Source organism: Pongo abelii, chromosome 17 (assembly GCF_028885655.2).
Source record: "Pongo abelii isolate AG06213 chromosome 17, NHGRI_mPonAbe1-v2.0_pri, whole genome shotgun sequence".
Taxonomy (NCBI): domain Eukaryota; kingdom Metazoa; phylum Chordata; class Mammalia; order Primates; family Hominidae; genus Pongo; species Pongo abelii.
Window position 1 is genome coordinate 24,106,396 of NC_072002.2, and position 19,715 is coordinate 24,126,110.

General features: G+C 44.8%; 2 protein-coding genes across 15 annotated transcripts in view; one reads left to right on the forward strand and one right to left on the reverse strand.

Moving 5' to 3' along the window:
* GNAL (G protein subunit alpha L) overlaps positions 1–4,700 on the forward strand; it is a 202,222-nt gene extending 197,522 nt beyond the window's left edge. The window contains exon 12 of one of the 2 annotated variants that reach the window (XM_009252234.4): positions 1–2,744. In XM_009252234.4, the coding sequence (XP_009250509.2) occupies positions 1–147 (147 nt within the window). In that variant the 3' untranslated portion in view covers positions 148–2,744. The other variant, XM_024235811.3, reaches the window with a different exon arrangement.
* MPPE1 (metallophosphoesterase 1) overlaps positions 2,488–19,715 on the reverse strand; it is a 25,726-nt gene continuing 8,498 nt past the window's right edge. For 3 of the 13 annotated variants that reach the window (XM_024235699.3, XM_009252229.4, XM_024235700.3), the window contains exons 3-11: positions 15,938–16,310; positions 12,479–12,587; positions 8,400–8,503; positions 7,685–7,759; positions 5,947–6,055; positions 5,743–5,808; positions 5,529–5,651; positions 4,691–4,831; positions 2,488–3,645 (exon numbers count right to left, since the gene is read on the reverse strand). In XM_024235699.3, coding sequence (XP_024091467.2) covers positions 3,463–3,645; positions 4,691–4,831; positions 5,529–5,651; positions 5,743–5,808; positions 5,947–6,055; positions 7,685–7,759; positions 8,400–8,503; positions 12,479–12,587; positions 15,938–16,218 — 1,191 coding nt within the window. In that variant the 5' untranslated portion in view covers positions 16,219–16,310 and the 3' untranslated portion in view covers positions 2,488–3,462. 13 annotated transcript variants of the gene reach the window in all.

The window sequence follows — 19,715 nt, forward strand, 5'->3', positions numbered from 1 at the left end:
AGGATCAGCACGGCCACCGGTGACGGCAAACATTACTGCTACCCGCACTTCACCTGCGCCGTGGACACGGAGAACATCCGCAGGGTGTTCAACGACTGCCGCGACATCATCCAGCGGATGCACCTCAAGCAGTATGAGCTCTTGTGAGGATGCTGCCGCCACCCTGCGGTGGAGCGGCGCCCCGGACTGCCTGACTGCCAGCCCCATGCCATGGTAGGAGGCAGAGTCTCTAGTTCCATCTCGCTGCCGTCTGTCCCGTTCTGTGTCGACCACCAAGCCTCTGGCTACCTCTGTCCCCTCAGGTTTGGTTGTGTAGCTTCTGTTGTCATTGAATACAGCCTCCCGCAGCATCCCACCCCCAAACCACCGACTCTCATTGCTGACACTGCAGCAGAATCTCTCCGGGTGGGAGCCCCATTATTCATTCTCCCTTTATTGATTCATCGAGGAGAACTTGGTAGATGGGGAGAAAACACAGTTTGCTTTTTCTTCCATGTTATCAACCGTGACTGCAAGAGCGTTCGTGCAGTGCCCTGAGCCGCGGCCCTCTCTGATTCTCCCTTTATGAAGCTGCAGGCTGACGAGCGATGGTCCCTTCCCATTGGCCTTAGCCCAAGACTTAGAGTCGACCCCAAGCGACAGAGTGACCAGAAACCCTTTTACAGTCACATTCAGAGTCGCTGCTGGCCTCAGGCATTTGAATTAGAGCTACTTTGAGCCTCTTACATTTAGGCAGAAAACCTACCACATTCACTACTGCAAAAATGTGTCCTGTCTAAAAATGATTCTCTAAACTTTCCCTATACTTAGGCATAGTCTTCTTTCTTAGATTCTCTTTGTTGTTGTCCCTATTGCTGGTTTATTACACTGTACAGACCACAAAATGTAATATTCTTTTGTATAACTACTAAAGAAAAATCCTTGTAGATCTTTGTGCCTTCACCATGGCTATCTATACCTGTACATGAAATGTGTATTGTGCTGAAGAGCTTAATGTCAACATTACCTGCTGCTTACTCTGAAAAAAGGAATGAATGGTAGCTGTAGAATTTAGGATATTTTATCAGGTTGGCACTTTATAAAATACTCCCTGATTTTAAAAATTGTAAGTTATACACGTTAATCATCCACATTCTACCGACAATGTCATACCAACATCACAAGCTGTTGCAACCACCTGCTCTTACTTCTCTGAGCTGTAAAAACCTGAACTCAATTCAGGGGTACAAATTGCAATCTAATCTTTTCAGGGAACCAGGGATTTTTTTCTCTCTCTCTAGACAATATGTTTCCTAATTAGTCTGCTAATGAAACACTTCTTCAAGTTCCCTAAGTGGGAACAGGTCCATCATTCCCTTAGTCAAAACTTTGGACACAGGCTACATCATACAAGTAAGCAAACAGTAAGAGAAAAACAAAATGTGGCCAGGCGTGGTGGCTCACGCCTGTAATCCCAGCACTTTGGGAGGCCGAGGCAGGCGGATCACGAGGTCAGGAGATCAAGATCATCCTGGCTAACATGGTGAAACCCTGTCTCTACTAAAAATACAAAAATTAGCCAGGCGTGGTGGCGGGCGCCTGTAATCTCAGCTACTCGAGAGGCTGAGGCAGGAGAATCGCTTGAACCTGGGAGGTGGAGATTGCAGTGAGCCGAGGTCGTGCCACTGCACTCCAGCCTGGGCATCAAAGTGAGACTCAGGCCAAAAAAAACAAAACAAAAAACCTTGATGTGTCAATGTTTGTGTCTGGCCTAGGAGAATAAGGATGACAGCTTCACTTGCCTTTTGAAGAAGAAACATTACAAAACCTTAATCTGAAGTATAAAGTCAAAAGATATGGCTCTTTCTCACACTTGCAAGATTTACAAATACAGCCTCAAACATTATGACACACCAACAATATCTAGAAAGTAAGAGCTGTTGTAGCAATGACGCTTCATATTCTATCTGTAGCCACAGAGTTGAGGGTAGTTTTTGTAGGTCTAAAATAATCTGTAAAGATGTCCAAAGTTAAATTTTCAACAATACAAATCTAGAGAAGTGACAGCCTACATTACTTCATTACTCTTCTTTTAGTCTTTAGTCTTTAATATTTTAAAGTTTACTCTATAAATCAGCATTTTGTAATCCTTTATAAACTCATCCAGATTTAAATGCTACTTTTTCATGAAGAAAGGATGACAACTTTAGAGACAGTCAGTGCAACACACACATATTTTATCTCATCACCGTCTTCCTGCCCCTCCCATCCATTGTCTCATAAAACCCCCAGCTGAACTAAGAAAAATACAATGGAAATTATTTTCAGTTCCCCTTGCACTGTCAAAGTAAAACAAGAAAACTGAAAAGCTACACCCCTAGCAAGAAAGGGAAATATGTTGTTGTATGCATCATCACTCAACAATTACCCTCTAACTAAACATCCTGTTTAAGAGTTTAATTCAAACAAACAACAGCCAGACTGTTAAGAAAAAAAAACAAAAATAACTTTTATCTGGCTTACAATTATTAAAGCATTTATTTTCAGGTACCAAAAGCCATATCCCATTCCACCTTTTAAGTTTCTTTTGATCACTGACAGGCATTAACAGATGTAACAACTTGGTCTCCTATAGAGAAAATTACACTTATCTAAAAATCTGATTCCATTAATTGATCAAGTATAAAAATCTACGAAAACAATATGTTCTGCACATCACATCTGTACTTTTTTTTTTTTAATATATTTTTTGAGATGGAGTCTCACTCTGTTGCCCAGGCTGGAGTACAGTGGCATGATCTTGGCTCACTGCAACCTCCGCCTCCCGGGTTCAAGGGATTCTCCTGCCTCAGCCTCCCAAGTAGCTGGGATTATAGGCACTTGCCACCATGCTTGACTAATTTTTGTATTTTTAGTGGAGACGAGGTTTCACCATGTTGGCCAGGCTGGTCTTGAACTCCTGACCTCAAGTGATCCACCCGCCTCAGCCTCCCAAAGTGCTGGGATAACAGATGTGAACCACTGCACCCTGCCGCGTCTGTACTTTTAAGGGTACAGCTTTACAGTACATAGGAATTTGAGAACCACTTCACAGGAAGAGGGAAACAGCCCAATATTTATGTATACACATAATCCCAAGTGTGTGCTGGGGCCATCAGGCCCTTCCTGAGGGAACAAGGACTGTCGTGCATGTGAGTGACGACATTAATAGCATTTACATACTGTACAGATGCAACCTTTGATGATACATATATTTGATAAAAATGAGAAAACAGATTCGTTGTAGAGTACCTGTCCACTTTTACAGCATGAGAACAGTACAATCAACTATTTATTTTGCAGTTACTCATTTCAGTGATTGAGAATTTCTGTGCTGTGCAGAGAGATGGCCTGTAATTGGTCTCATCATCCACTTGATTCTGACATGATCTCTGCCCACAGTTCCATTTCTTGGGCTTTGATATTTATAATGGCGCCTGCTCTTCATCTTGTCTTACGCTTTCTGAGCAAGTTCAAACCAGCAAGAAAAGGTGAGGCTAAAAGCCCAAAGTGAGTGAGTGTGAGGACCACAAGGAAGCCCACCATTCCACAGTAGATGATCAAAACCACGTCCTCACGTGGGAGGTAGCACTTGGAGAGGGCGTAGTCTGTGGGCGTGATGCTACCCTGGAAAGCAGAAGGGAAAGTTATGCTGAGAGCACCAGGCACAGGTTGAACACCACAGTCTTAGAAACACCAGAGGGAAGACTGCCTTCTCAGGTCCCCCTCAGGTGAGGCAGGGAAGGGGCCCTCCTCACCTGAGACCAAGGGGGCCCAGCCTTCCCCCTGCACAGCTCACCCCCGACCAGCCCAGCCTCCGGCAGGAGAGACAAGGCCCAAGTGTGCCTGGGTGGAAAATGTCTGGGACACTGACCTGTCAAACTGGCCCCTGGCCCACTGTGTTCCCATCAAATATAGTGGGGGATCCACAACAGAGATTCAGAGAGGCACCGTGGAGTTCCAGGGTCATCGGTCAGCAAGGAACAAGGAGGGAAGGGTGTCTTCCTGCCCCTTGATGCTCAACTAAGCATCTGTTCCCTAGAAATACATGTGTCCAGGTCGTCTCTGTGGGCTTTTCTTTGCAGATACTTTTATGTGGAACGACAGTGGCAAATGTTTTCATTTACTTTGAATTTGAAAATGTTAGGGTTTCCTCCACCTTTTTATGAAGTAAAAGAACCTGTCGTACCAGCATCATGAGCTGGATGCAGGAGCCCATGGCTGAAAGGAGTTAAAAACGCCCAGTGGTCATTAAGTGAAAACATCTTTTATCAACCTGCAAAAGCTGTAGCATTCTCTGCCAGGTCAAATGGGCATGTTTAGAAAATAAGAGAAGATGGCTGAGTATAGCTAATGAATAAATGGTTGTTTCTTTAGAAAATTAAACACACACAGAGTGTAAGAGGAGAGGACACGTCCCTCCCTGAAGGATAAAGGCCACCTGGACGGTGCCCTGCCCTCGCTTCTCACATTAACTGCCCAGGAACGTCATGCTGATTGGTTCCCGGAAGGGTGTTTGGCAACGGGCAGTGTATGGAACTACGTGTAGAGGGAGGGAAATTTGTGTGTGGCTTTTGTAAATTTTTACAGATTGCAGCAATTAAATAGTTGATTACTGTGTTGATTTACATACTTATGAAAGCTTTCAGACAAAAATAAACTTTCACGTTACCATGATGAAACTGGGGTTGTTTCTGTTCCTCCAACTGAAAGATGGGACGCTGAGCTCGGGGACTCGGCCCCCGTGGTGCACCTCGCAGGCGCTGTGCGTGTGGCCACTGAGAACCAGGCGCGGCTGGAACCACTGCAGCAGCTGACAGCAGCCGAGAAGACAGCAAAGCAGGCTGTTAGCTCATCCTCAACCAGGCTCTCACTGCTCAGCAGACGGCCGCTGGCCATCGCTTCTTTCATTAAATTAAATGCTAAATCCTTATTTTGAAGGACTGGTTTATTTTTTTCCTTAAAAATCCTTTGGTTTATTTACACTAAATCAAACGTAAGGTCAGCCCCTTTGAGTCTACTGTTCTCATCTCAGATTTTATATACTTTTTACGGTATTTTATCTTTATAAATATTTTATACACTTATCTTATAAATATTTCCTATATTTATATATTATATATAATGTAATATGTATTATATAAATCTATATAAGAAAATGCATTTTAATTTTAATTAAGTCCCTAAAAATTTGACTCTTCAGTTCCATTCACATTTCTAAATACATTTAAGTTGGTGAAAAACTCTGAATACAAAGAATAGCTGAGACTATTATTGACTTGAGGGTAGGAAACAGAAGTAGGTTTACCGGGAAAAAAAAAAAAGAAAGCGATTAAATGAAAATCTGAGAAACTGTGAAAGCCCAGGCCTCCACCCCTGTCCCCAGGTGATAACTAAGTCATCAACGTTTCAGCAAACATCTGCTCTAGCCTGGGCGCTCTGCTTGTTGACGTGCAAGGGGATGAGAGTCACACTGTGACATGAGTTAGCATCACGACACCCTGGCAAACCTTTTGTGATGCCTCCCGTGAAAGCACGTCATAGTTCTCCTTAAATGGGATGTCCCTTTCCTCTGGAGGAGCAGCATCTTCCCCAGAACAGTTAGCATCACTTCTCCGATACAGAGGATAATGCTGTCCGGGGTGGAGAGAGGAGTTCAGGCGGCTATCGTGAAACCACGGGCTGCCTGCTGTCTGCCATGAGCCCCTTCCTCCCCCAGCTCACCTGCAGGAGGACGGGGGCAGACATGGGCAGCAGAGGCCCGGGTCCACACCGGCTGGAGCCACGTGCCTGCTGGGTACAAGTCAGGCCATTAATCCACACACCTGACCCTCATCAAAGGGCAAGAAGAGCTGGGGGGCTGAGTGAGCAACCAAAGCGGAGCGACACGGGACAGAAGGCACCTGTGGCATTCAGATGCTCTCCTACCTCTCGGGAGCAGTTCAGTCTGTGAGAGACTTCAATGAGCTCTGCTTCTGTTTCAGAGCAGATGCCACAGCCGTCCCCGTTCAGCGCCACGCTGTTGACCATCACGAAGCTGAGGCAGAGGGAAACGCAGGTGAGGCCGCTGGGGGTATCAGTGCTTTCTTTTCCCCACTGTTCCCATGAAAAGAAAGCTAAGCATCCAGTGCAAAGAAACAAGCCCAGAGCGGCTTCCAATCCCACCCAGAATAATTTGGTGTATTTTTAAATACGAGTCAATATTAACAAAAATAGCATTACTGGGAGTTCTGTCTAAGACACAATTGAAGGGGTTTTGACCCTAAACTTGTGAGAAATCCCAGATTACAGAAGCTCTGCAGTTAGACTATGTCTAAGCTCATCCTCTAACCAGAACCTCATCTGTTACAGTGCCTCTTCTGTGCAGGGGGCTAAGAACCCTATGCCCACCCCATCAGCTGGTTGTGAGAATTCAATGAAATGACATGGCAGGTGTTTAGAACACAGCCTGCCACTAGAAAGTACTCAGTACGTGTCAGATATTGTGACTAACAGGTAGAGGGAACCACAGAGTGCATCAGTGACATACAGACACACACAGCAAGTAAGCAGAGGGTAGAGTGCCGGTTAGAGCTAACTGGGTATGGATAATCCCAAACTAGGGTAATAACAAAGTCCACTGTGGTTAGACTCAGCAGCCACATGTTTTTAAAGACTCCCACTAAATACGCTTTTATTTCCTACATGCATACCATCTTGGAATGACGAAAGTACCTGTCAGTAAAGACTGCTTGAAATTTAACTCGTTTTAGAGATAAGGAATGGAGTTATCAAGTGATCAGCAGTATGATAAGCTGTTTGAAGTGTCTTAAACACACACTTAGAGGGAAATAATTCAAACTGTATCATGTTTCTATTATGAGTCAGCAGAGAAAGCCACCTACTAGAGACTCTGCCCTCCTGGCAGAGGAAAAGGTGAGCATTAGTGGTGAAGCCACTGGACAGAAATGACCTCACCTGCAGACCCGCTGTATCCAAGGTCAACAGAGTGCTGGGCACCCACAGGAAGGACAAGACTAAAAGAGAAAAGGCTTCCACTCCCACCTGTTTTCTCCACCGCGTCCATAATCAGTATAGAGTATAGAGTCCTGTCCACTGTGCTGCAGCCGCATACACAGCCCAGAAAAGATCTAGAGATGGGCACTGAGGTGGCCTCGCAGAGCGGGAGCTGCCCATGGTCAGGCTAAGGGTCAGGGTGCTCTGGTCTAAAAGCCCAGGCCAATGGAGATGGGTAGCACAGAGCTACAGAGGAACTGTGACACACTTGCCACCAAATCCCATGACACCATAACTACGAGAACAGTCTTTGTAAAGTGAAATTTGTACATTTTGATCAAATAAAGACTCTTTTACAAACTGGGCTAATGAAATTTGTACCACCCAGAGACAGTGCAGACAGACTATCATTCCCACAGTGGCTGGGCAGTCATAAACTGACCGATTCATTGTGGGGTTGTCAAGGAAAACCAGGGTGGTTTGAGGTTTCCCATCTATCGGCTCCCATGGTGAGCACCAGCAAGGACAGCCTAAGGCACTGCTGTTTAAAGATCATAAACCAGGCTAAACAGAACACAGGTAGATGATAGATCCCAGTATGGCAGGCACCTTTAAAAAATGAAGTTTCCAAGGACTAAAGGTCTTGGAAGAATTTACAAATAATACTCACTTAATGCCTTTCCAAGAAAACAGTCTTTCAGAGCTGAACACTTTCTCAAAGCGTTCTACTTTGTATGTGTTCATCCTATATTCAATTGTAAGAAGAAACATTTTTCAGGACAAGCCATTTTAGAAACTCCTAGAGTTATGAACACAAAATAACTTTCAAGACTTGAGTTTCAGATTAGCATTATTAGTTAAGGGCTCCACCCGGCCCCAGGATATCAAAGCTCAAATTTTAGTTCCACTACTTACTATGAAGCCTGGGGCAAGTTACTCAGCTGCCCAGGGCCTCAGATTCCACATTGGTACCATAGGTAAAACAACAGGACCATGGTAAAGATTAATGTGTTAATATATGGAAGTAAAGTACTTGAAACAGAAGGTACATTATAAGCACTAGAGCACTATATAAATGTTAGCTATTAAAGTCTAAATGATCTTGTTTTTTCATTCCCAAAGACAATAATTGGCCATTAAATGTACATTTCAAGTTAGATGTTTCCCAAGGGCACATACAATTCATTCATTCCACAGATATTTGTTGAGGGTGCACTGTGCACCAAGTAAAAACCCCTTGAAGAGTTTAATATCCCAGAGCTTACATCTTTTGAGGAAAACAAATTTCAAGACAGCACAAATAGGGCTTTCACCTGAATTGCAACAGATTTAGAATTACAGTTAACAAGAGCTCTCAGGGTGCAGGGCTTTCGTGAACTACTTACTCATAATGGAAGCCAATGTCATGGTTTCCAGCAACTACCTTCAGCTGTACATGACTTGGGTGTCTGAACATTTTCTGAAATCGCTCCACATCATTCACCCAGGCCTGAGGGAAAAAGAATCACTGCTGGGAGCCAGAGAACCATCTCTGCCCTGTGGCTAAAAAAACATGATCCCTATTTTGTTTTGTTTTGTTTTTGAGACGAGTCTGGCTCTGTCTCCAGGCTGAAGTGCAGTGGTGCAATCTCTGCTCACTGCAGCCTCCATCTCCCACATTCAAGCTATTCTCCTGCCTCAGCCTCCCGAGTAGCTGGGATTTCAGGCACATGCCACCATGCCTAGCTAACTTTTTTTTTGTATTTTTAGTAGAGACAGGGTTTCACCATGTTAGCCAGGATTGTCTCAATCTCCTGACCTTGTGATCCGCCTGCCTCAGCCTCCTAAAGTGCTGGGATTACAGGTATAAGCCAACGCGCCAAGCCAATGATCCCTATTTTGATGTGAGAAGTGAATGAATTCCCCTGTTCAAATCAGATGCACATAAAGATGATGTAGAACTTTTTCTTTTTTTCTTTTCTTTTTTTTTTTTTTGAGATGGAGTCTCGCTCTGTTGCCCAGGCTGGAGTGCAATGGCATGATCTCAGCTCACTGCAAGCTCCGCCTCCCGGGTTCACACCATTCTCCTGCCTCAGCCTCCTGAGTAGCTGGGACTACAGGCGCCCGCCACCACGCCCGACTAATTTTTTTGTATTTTTAGTAGAGACGGGGTTTCACCATGTTAGCCAGGATGGTCACGATCTCCCGACCTCATGACCGCCTCGGCCTCCCAAAGTGCTGGGATTACAGGCGTGAGCCACCGCGCCCGGCCGTAATACATCTTTTTTTTAAGACTACAATTAATACTTACTGTTATTTAATTTGATGCCAAGTTTTTATTTTGTTGTTTTTTTGAAACAGGGTCTCACTCTGTCACCCAGGATGGAGTGCAGTGGCCATGACCTTGGCTCACTGGAACCTCCGCCTCCAGGGTTCAAGTGATTCTTGTGCCTCAGTCACTTGAGTAGCTGGGATTACAGGCGTGTGCTACCATGCCCAGCTAATTTTTGTATTTTTAGTAGACACAGGGTTTCACCATGTTGGCCAGGCTGGTCTCGAACCCCTGACCTCAAGTGATCCACCTGCCTCAGCCTCCCAAAGTGCTAGGATTACAGGCGTGAGCCACCAAGCCCAGCCTGACGCCAAATTTTTAAATGGTATCCTCTCCCATCTTAAACAATAACTGGCAATCCCTAAAAATATTTGGTTCATACACCTATTATTTCAAGATCCCCTGAAGACCATTCATAGACCCTGGTGGAGAAATTCTTCAGATCTGGGCATGCTATAAGAACAGGCTCTGACAAAATGTCCAGTAAGTTCTTCATGTGTCTCAACTAAGACAAGGATGAGAACATCTTTAAAAGTGGCATTCCCCTATGGCTACAACTGTGGGAATGAGAACTAAAGAGATGTGGGAGAAAGACAAAAAATACTTATTGTAACAAATATTTCAAAATTATTCTGATACTTGCTTTAACTATTAAAACTTCAGAGTTATGTTAGTGTAGTTCTTATTTTTATAAAGCTAAAAATATCAATTGTACAAACACCCTAGGGTAGGGAAAAAAACAAAAAAAAACCTCTATTCTAGATAGTAACCAACTTTATCCTAAATGTTGTAAATCTGGCAAAACCTAAGGAAATATGCTGGATAGAGTCCTTGAATACATTTACAAAGATTCCACTTTAACAAATAACATTTAAAGTTAGATGGCTGGGCGCGGTGGCTCACGCCTGTAATCCCAGCACTTTGGGAGGCTGAAACAGGCGGATCACTTGAGGTCAGGAGTTTGAGACCAGCCTGGCCAACATGATGAAACCTGTCTCTACTAAAAATACAAAAATTAGCTGGGTGTGGTGGCAGGGGCCTGTAATCCCAACTACTCGAGGAGGCTGAGGCAGGACAATCACTTGAACCAGGGAGGCAGAGGTTGCACTAAGCTGAGATCACGCCACTGCACTCCAGCCTTGGTGACAGAGCGAGACACCAGCTCAAAAAAATAAAAAAAATAAAGTTAGAGTAACATAAAATCAGAATAACAGACATAGAAAAACATAAAATGTTGCCCTTAATTTGGAAAAGCAACGTATCTATCCAACCTCATTTTGTAACTAGTTGTTTTCACATATAACATTTCTATCTCACGTTTAATTATAGCCTAGATAATAACAAACATTGCAACTCTGTAAACAGTGGTTCCTATCAACTCTGAAACAAGACTTCTCTTGTGCAGCTATTGAATTTCCTAGGAAATGCCAGTAAGGTTTTTTGGATTTTTGTTGTGGAGTTTTTTGTTTTGTTTTGTTTTTGGTTTGGTTGTTTGCCTTCTTTGATTTTTATCTTTATTTTTTGAGACAGCGTCTCACTCTGTCACCCAGGATGGAATGCAGTGGTGCACAGCTGACTATGGCCTTGACCTCCCAGGCTCAAGTGATCCTCCCACTTCAGCCTCCTGAGTAGCTGAGACTATAGGCATGCACCACCACGCCTGGCTAATTTTTGTATTTTTTGTAGAAACAGGGTCTAAGTTGCCCAGGCTGGTTTTGAATTCCTGGGCTCAAACGATCCTCCTGCCTTGGACTAGGCCTGGCGCGGTGGCTCACGCCTATAATCCCAGCACTTTGGGAGGCCAAGGTGGGCAGATTGCCTGAGCTCAGGAGTTCGAGACCAGCCTGGACAACACGGTGAAACCCCATCTCTACTAAAATACAAAAAATTAGCCGGGCATGGTGGTGCGTGTCTGTAATCCCAGCTACTTGAGAGGTTGAGGACGGAAAATCTCTTGAACCCAGGAGGCGGAGGTTGCAGTGAGCCAAAATCACACCACTGCACTGCAGCCTGGGTGACAGAGTGAGACTCCATCCCCCACAGCACCAAAAAAAAAAAAAAAAGAAAAAGAAAAAGAAAGGGCAGGCACCGTGGCTCATGCCTGTAATCCCAGCACACTGGGAGGCTGAGGTGGGCGGATCACCTGAGGTCAGGAGTTTGAGACCAGCCTGACCAACATGGAGAAACCCCGTCCCTACTAAAAATACAAAAGTAGCCGGGCGTGGTGACATATGCCTGTAATCCTAGCACACAGGAGGCTGAGGCAGGACAATCGCTTGAACCTGGGAGGCAGAGGTTGCAGTGAGCTGAGATTGCGCCATTGCATTCCAGCCTGGGCAACGAGTGAAACTCCATCTCAAAACAAAAAAAAAAATCCTCCTGCCTTGGGCTTCCAAAGTGCTGGTACTATAGGCATGTGATGAAGTTTTTAAAACTATACCCCAAATTAAAGATTTTCCAAAAACCATTAGTGACTGAACATTTTTAAGCAGCAAGAACAGCTCATGTCTTCATTCGTTTTGTTCCAAGGATGTAATAAGCAAAACATTGTGACAACTAAGGTGAGAACAGCTTTTCTCTTTGGTTTGTGGAAAGTCTTACATTACCCCAATACCCAGGCAGGGGTCTCAGACCCTCTGAAAGCAGAGGATCCTCACATCAAGTCCCCAGGGCTCCTTCTGCATCTCTCACTCAGAAAAAAGAAAATCAGAGGAGAATAGCAAGTCTCTTTTGTAGCACAACTCTCATAATGTCGTGGTTCAATAAGAGTGTGAAATTAAATGTACATTTCAGTATGTATTTTGCAATTTCAGTGACAAATGAAATAACATCTATCTTGCCCGTTTCTCCCTTTCCCAAGAGGTTCACAAAACAGTGTATTCCAACTATATGATATCTGGCTAATCGACATATTTCCTACATAGACAAATGTTTACGATTAGCCAACCTAACTCAAGGTTGAGTTGTTCTAATAATCTTAGATAGCCTATGAATTCTAATCATCTTCCAAATAGCCTACACATTTTTAATATCAGTAGTAAGTACAACTTCCATAAAATTTCCAACTCAAGCTGACATTGCTTCGTGGATTCTCTGGAATACTTGTGCTGGACCTCAAAGCAGGATGAGGGCACCTGGAACACAGAGTCCTACCTCAGGGGTGCTCCACTTCCCTTCATCAAAGATATCCCCCAGGATGAAGACAACTTCCGGCTGCAGCAACCACAGAGCTGTCTGGAAGGCTCTCTCCATCTGCCATTCCCTTGACGCCAATAGGAAAAAGTAAGGCATCAGTCTCTTTCCTGGGTGGAGGCTACTTCTGTATTATGCACCATTTAAACAGCAAACTAAATGGTTCCACTCTCCTTCTTCCTGAGCCCCACTCTTGCATTCCCATCCCTGGCTTGAAGGGCCAAAGAGTCCATATCTGATTAAAGGTGGGGAATTAAGTATCAGAGAAGAGTCCGGCCATCCCTTCCACAAACCCCAGACACTGTGGTGTGCAGGAACAGGCCCCACTCTGCACCCTGCAGCTATCACTCGGTCAAGACAGCAACTGGGATCTGAGAGAGCCTAATGCAGCTTCCAAAGATGCTCAATGTAGACTGATTTTGTACCACACAGAGGAGATTATTGTATCTAGCTTAATTTTAGCTTCTTAAGGGGACTTCAACTTCCTTCTTTGCTTCCAAGTTGCAGGGGAGATGAAGAGAGAAATAGGCTAGCCAATATCAAAACAGGAAATCCTGGAGATTTCAGACATGCAAGTAATCCTCCCAGAGGTAAGACAAGCAAACGAAAAGAGCCTGGAGGCTGGGTATGGTGGCTCATGCCTGTAATCACAGCACTTTGGGAGGCCAAGGTGGGCAGATCGTGAGGTCAGGAGTTCAAGACCAGCCTGGCCAATATCATGAAACCCTGTCTCTACTAAAAATACAAAAAATCAGCCATGCATGGTGGCATGCGTCTGTGGTACCAGCTACTTGGGAGGCTGAGGCAGGAGAATTGCTTGAACCCAGGAGGCAGAGGTTGCAGTGAGCTGAGATCATGCCACTGCACTCACTCCAGCCTGGGTGACAGAGCGAGACTCCATCTCAAAAAAGAAGAGCCTGGGATCTGCAATCTGACAGACGATGGCTTAACATCCCAGCTCAATCCATTGAAAAGCTGTGTGGCTTTGAAAATATTGCCTATTCTGATTCCCAGTGTCTTCATTGGTAAATGGCGATTTTATTTTATTTTATTTATTTATTTTTTGAGATGGAGTTTCGCTCTTGTTGCCCAGGCTGGAGTGCAATGGCGTGATCTCGGCTCACTGCAACCTCCGCCTCTCCGTTTCAAGTGATTCTCCTGCCTCAGCCTCCCAAGTAGCTGGGATTACAGGCATGTGCCACCACACCCAGCTAATTTTGTATATTTAGTAGAGACGGGGTTTCTCCATGTTGGTCAGGTTGGTCTCGAACTCCTAACCTCTGGTGATCCACCCGCCTCAGCCTCCCAAAGTGCTGGGATTACAGGCATGAGCCACCACACCCGGCCGGTAAATGGGGATTTTAAACCCTACTTGCACAGGATAGTTACAGGGTTAAATAAGACAGCATTTGTAAAGCGTGGCACAGGCACACAGCAGGTGCTCAAAAATGTCAGTGCTTGCTCAGCCCTCCCTCTCTTCAACCTAACCAAATCCAGCCTATGTCATTTTCCTAAGGAATCCAAACCTTTCCTCCTTTTTAAGGCATTTTCCTGGCTGCTCCTCCTCTATAAAAGGGAAACGCTATGTCCTGGGATATATAAATAGGGGAAAGTAGGCTGGGTGCAGTGACTCACACCTGTAATTTCAATGCTTTGGGAGGCCAAGGAGGGAGGATCACTTGAGGCCAGGAGTTCAAAAGCAGCATGGGCAACACAGCAAAACTCCATCTCTACAAAAAAGTAAAAATTAGCTGGGCATAGTGGCACAAGCCTGTTGTCCTAGCTACTTGGGAGGCTGCAGTGAGCTATGATCCTACTACTGCCCCCCAGCCTGGGCAACAGAGCTAGACCCCATTTTAATCAGTCAGTGTAATTTCTTGTCAGAGGAAGATTTTTAGATCCCAAGTGAACTGAATGGTACACATCACCCCTGAAAGGCTTTTTACCCAAGATCTCTCTCAAAATACATTTCTCTGTTTTTCTTATTTTATTTTACTTTTTTTTTAGAGACAGGCTCTTGCTCTGTCGCCCAAGCTGGACTGCAGTGCCATGATCATAGCTCACTGGAGGCTCAAACTCTGGTGCTCAAAATAGCTCAAGCGACCCTCCTGCCTCAGCCTCCTGAGTAACTAGGACTACGAGCAGGCATAAATAGCAAAAATTAGCTATTTTTGGTTTTTGTTTATTGTTTTTTTGTAGAAATGAGGTCTTGCCATGTTGCCCAGGCTGGTTTCAAATTCCTGGCCTCAAGCAGTTCTTCACCTCCACCTCCTAAAGTGCTGGGATTACAGGCGTGAAGCACTGCACCCAGCTTCTCAGTTTCTCTTGATTTAATGTTATTCACCATGGGAAGTAAAAATCTAGAAACAGCAGCAGGAAGAAGGCACAGAAGGCTACTTAGAGAGAACAGACATCAATCAGAATCAATTTGTAAGACCAAGACACTGCAGGCTCCCCACCGGCCCTTCTTGAGCTCATGCCTCCTTTGGTTAAAACTCTTAGTAAAAAGGTATAACTGCTCCTTCATTCTTCTTCTTTTTTTTTTTTTTTTTTTTGAGATGGAATCTTGCTCTGTTGCCCAGGCTGGAGTGCAGTGGTGTAATCTCAGCTCACTGCAACCTCCGCCTCCCAGGTTTAAGCGATTCTCCTGCCTCAGCCTCCGGAGTAGCTGAGATTACAGGTGCCCACCACCATGCTCAGCTAATTTTTCTATTTTTAGTAGAGATGGAGTTGCACCATGTTGGCCAGGCTGGTCTTGAACTCCTGACCTCAGGTGATCCACCTGCCTTGGCCTCCCAAAATGCTGGGATTACAGGTGTGAGCCACTGCGCCCGGCCTAAAAATAATTTGTTTAAAAAGCATCCTGGTGAAAAAAACAATGGACCATGCAGGGGCAGGTGTGAGTTGGAAAGACAGGACCTGATCCTTCCCCAGGGTGACAGCCATAAATCTGCTCTGCTCCACTGCTGCCTAGAGGAGGCTGAAACCCAACAGGCTCAAAGTTGCACAGCAATGAAGGTGAGATGGGACTACCAACCCAAATCTGTGTCCTCCCCTGCCCAGGGGACCAGTCCCAGGCACCAGGCATTGTGTGGCATCTTGTTGTCATTGCGTGGCACATCTTGTGATGTTTCTTGTCTTAAGCCAGTTACAAACAAGGAGGCAGGGGCTCTGAAGGGCCCTAACAACTTGTCCAAAGTCACAAAGCGATGTGGCCCAGATCTGACTCCCAAATTATGGGGCCCTGTATATATCCTCAGTAAATGGTAAATTCAAGGAAAAGCCAAATGTCCCTAAATGTCCTCCTTTGAGAGGAAAATAACTAAGAGTAACCTAAAGCCATTAAGCCTTGCCTATGAGGAGAGGGCTATACCGTTTTGCCTACAGAATTTTAGAAAGATACCTGATTTTACCTCTTACCTTCTTAATTTGTCCAGCCAGTGGCCTAGGACTTCCCCAAGCAAATGGGTGTCAGCCAAAAACATGGCTTTGAGCACAGGCTCACGTGTGGCCTGTTCACCATCAGAGGCTGTGGTTTTCACTTCAGGCCAATTACACTGAAAGATCGCTAAGTAATAGATTAAAAATTCACAAAATAAAAGCACAGCAAAGACAACAGCTATGAGTTTCAACAGTAATGGACTCTTCTTCTTTAATGGATGAAAATTCTGTCTTCCAAACTCCAATTCGATCATCGCCATTTCTCAAGCAACAACAAATCCATCAAGGGTTCACCACGAGAAAACTGCAGAGCCCTGGGGAGGGTGATGGCATTCAGGTCTTAGCTGGGCACCTACACGGAAAAGGAAAAGAATTCCGTTATGTTCCCTAATAATACAGGTATCATGACCTCCCTCTATTGAGAACTAATGAATTACATAATCCTATCTACATTTCCAAATTAATTGTCTTATACTTTTACAATAATAATATGCCAGATTACTAATAAGGAAAACAACTGACCTCTCCGACTCCTTCAAGCTCTCCACACCTCCATATGCCAGAATAAAGCTATTAGAATGCTTTTCTCACCAAGGTGATAAAGTTTCGTTAATATTCTAGAAATCGTCAAATGGGAATCCATGAGAATGATGTGTGTCAAGGTAGGAGTCATAATGGGAAAATTCAGTATTATTTAAGTATAATTTGACTCCCAGGGTTCCCCACCACCCCTCCTTGACCTTAAAAATCAACAGGTCACAAGCCCCCTGTAATGTGTTGCTTTTGGTGTTAATTCATCACTTTTCTATTCTGCTTTTCCACAAAATAATTGAATATTCATGGACAATGTGCTTCAAAGATCCAAGGAATTCATTCCACATTGGACCCAGAGGCCAGGATCTCACAGTGAAACCACCTTTGCAAAATTATAACAGTAACAGAAATCTGACATAGTTGACTCCATCTTGTTTCTGACTGCCAAGCTGTCCTTGGTCATTCCTGGATATAGGCCAAGCTAACTTTGGGAGGAATTTGGTTTATAGGTTTTTGTTTGTTTGTTTTGTTTTGTTTTTGAAATGGGGTCTCCCTCTGTCACCCAGGCTGGAGTGCAGTGGTGTGATCTGGGCTCACTGCAACCTCCGCCTCCTGGGTTCAAGTGATTCTCATGCCTCAGCCTCCCAAGTAGCTGGGATTGCAGGCACCCATCACCATGTCCAGCTAATTTTTGTATATTTTTTTAGTAGAGACGGTTTTTCGCCACGTTGGCCAGGCTGGTCTCAAACTCCTGACCTCAAATGAACCACCTGCCTCAACCTCCCAAAGTGCTGGGATTACAGGCGTGAGCCACTTTGCCAGGCCAGTTTATAGTTTAACTTTGAAGTAAGGATGATGATAATAGTCTCCTCCCTGTTCTGAGGCTGAAACCACCTTTGCAAACTAATGAAAGGTTTCGAGATTAGGATTAGGGGAGGGGCTTGAATTCTGCTGAATGTAGTTTCTATAATCCCTTATTGCTCAGGAGTCATGAGGCCAGAGGTAACAAAGATTTGTGACTTCCCTCAATTTCTCCTATAGATAACATCACTATTGTAGATCCTAAGATTGGTCTTTTGACATATTTTTCAGACTTTCGGGCAACTGATTTCCCCTACCTGAGTGACCCTGCTGGGACCCATATTTCATGGGTCAGCTGATCCTATGACCCCACCCAGAAGTGGACTCAGCACACAAGGACCGTTTTCCACATCCCTGTGATTTCATTCCCAACCAATCAACAACTCCTGTTCCCCAGCTCCCTGCCCACAAAATTGTCCATAAAAACCCTAACCTCTGAGATTCAGAGAGACTGATTTGAGTAATAATTCCATCTCTCAGTGGCCAGCCTTACGTTAATTAATTAAACTTTTTTTTTTTTTGAGACAGAGTCTCACTCTGTCACCCAGGCTGGAGTGCAATGGCACAATGTCAGCTCACTGCAACCTCTGCCTCCCAGGTTCAAGTGATTCTCATGCCTCAGCCTCCCAAGTAGGTGGGATTACAGGTGTGTGCCACCACACCCATCTAATTTTGTTTTTTTGTATTTTTAGTAGAGATGGGGTGTTGCCATGCTGCCCAGGCTAGTCTTAACTCCTGAGCTCAAGTGATTCACCAGCCTCAGCCTCCCAAAGTGCTAGGATTACAGGCATGAGCCACCGTGCCCAGCCCAAACTACTTATTTACTGCAGTACCATAGTCTCAGTGAATGGTTTTGTCTGTGCAGTGACAGGAAGAACCTGTGGGTGATTGCAACAAGAGCCACCATCCGTGACTATGAATATTGAGTACTGCAACCAGATTATATGTTTTCACAGAAATGGGTCTCCCCCTGCAAATGTGCCTTAAAGCTCTGGATGGCCTTCTTTTATAAGATATTTATGTATAGTGGCTTCTGTAAGGGAACCTTCAAAATTTTTATGGATTCATCCCAAATCTTGAATGAGCTTTGCATCCTGTAAAAGAAATCATCTATTTTTGAGACCTCTGAAGAGAAAAGTTGGTAAAAGGCTGCCCTGAGATAGGCTATAGATGGTAGCATTCTACTTCCAGGTTCTTCAGCTGCGCTCAAGATGAGCATCTGAGAAGGGTGGTGACCTTCCCAGGGAGGGTATAGGGAGCTCAGATGTCAGAGAAGCCCCTGAAGTCTTACGGGGTGGTAGCTTTGGGAGACACTGACCAGAGACCCTAATTGAACCAATAAAAAAATAAAATCCTTTTCTAGGAAGATGATTTTCTAACATGAATCTAGGAACTTCATGTCACACATAGTCATGGAGTCAAGAACCACCTCATTTCCCCAGGGTCTAAAATCACCTCTGTGAAATGCATCCTCAGAACTCTACATTTGCATAGGGAAATTAAGAATAACCCCCATTCCTGGCTGGGCGCAGTGGCCCACCCCTGTAATCCCAGCACTTTGGGAGGCCGAGGCGGGTAGATCACCTGACGTCAGGAGTTCAAGACCAGCCTGGCCAACATGGTGAAACCCTGTCTCTACTAAAATACAAAAATTAGGCTGGGCGCAGTGGCTCAAGCCTGTAATCCAGCACTTTGGGAGGCCAAGGCGGGCAGATCACCTGAGGTCAGGAGTTCGAGACTAGCCTGGCCAACCTGGCAAAACCCCATCTCTACTAAAAGTACGAAAATTAGCCAGGGTGATGGTGTGCACCTGTAATCCTAGGTACTCAGGAGGCTGAGGGCAAGAGAATCGCTTGAACCTGGGAGGCAGAGGTTGTAGTGGGCCAAGATCGCGCCATTGCACTGCAGCCTCGGTGACAGAGAAAGACTCCGTCTCAAAAAAAAAAAAAAACAAAAATTAGCTGGGCGTGGTGGTGGGCGTCTGTAGTCCCATCTACACGGGAGGCTGAGGCAGAAGAATCACTTAAACCCAGGATGTGGAGGTTGCAGTGAGCTGAGATCACGCCATTGCACTCCAGACTGGGTAACAAGAGCAAAACTCCATCTCAAATAAATAAAATAAAATAACCCCCATTCCCCATAGGAGTCCCTAGCTTGTTCTCAAATAAATAAAATAAAATAACCCCCATTCCCTATAAGAGTCCCTCGCTTGTTTTACAGTGGTGTCTATAAGCAACCATTAAGACATGGAAAACCTTTAAACCTTACCTAAAGAAAAATAAGCCAGGCGCAGTGGCTCATGCCTGTAATCCCAGCACTTTGGGAGGCTAAGGTGGGCAGATCACGAGGTCAGGAGATCGAG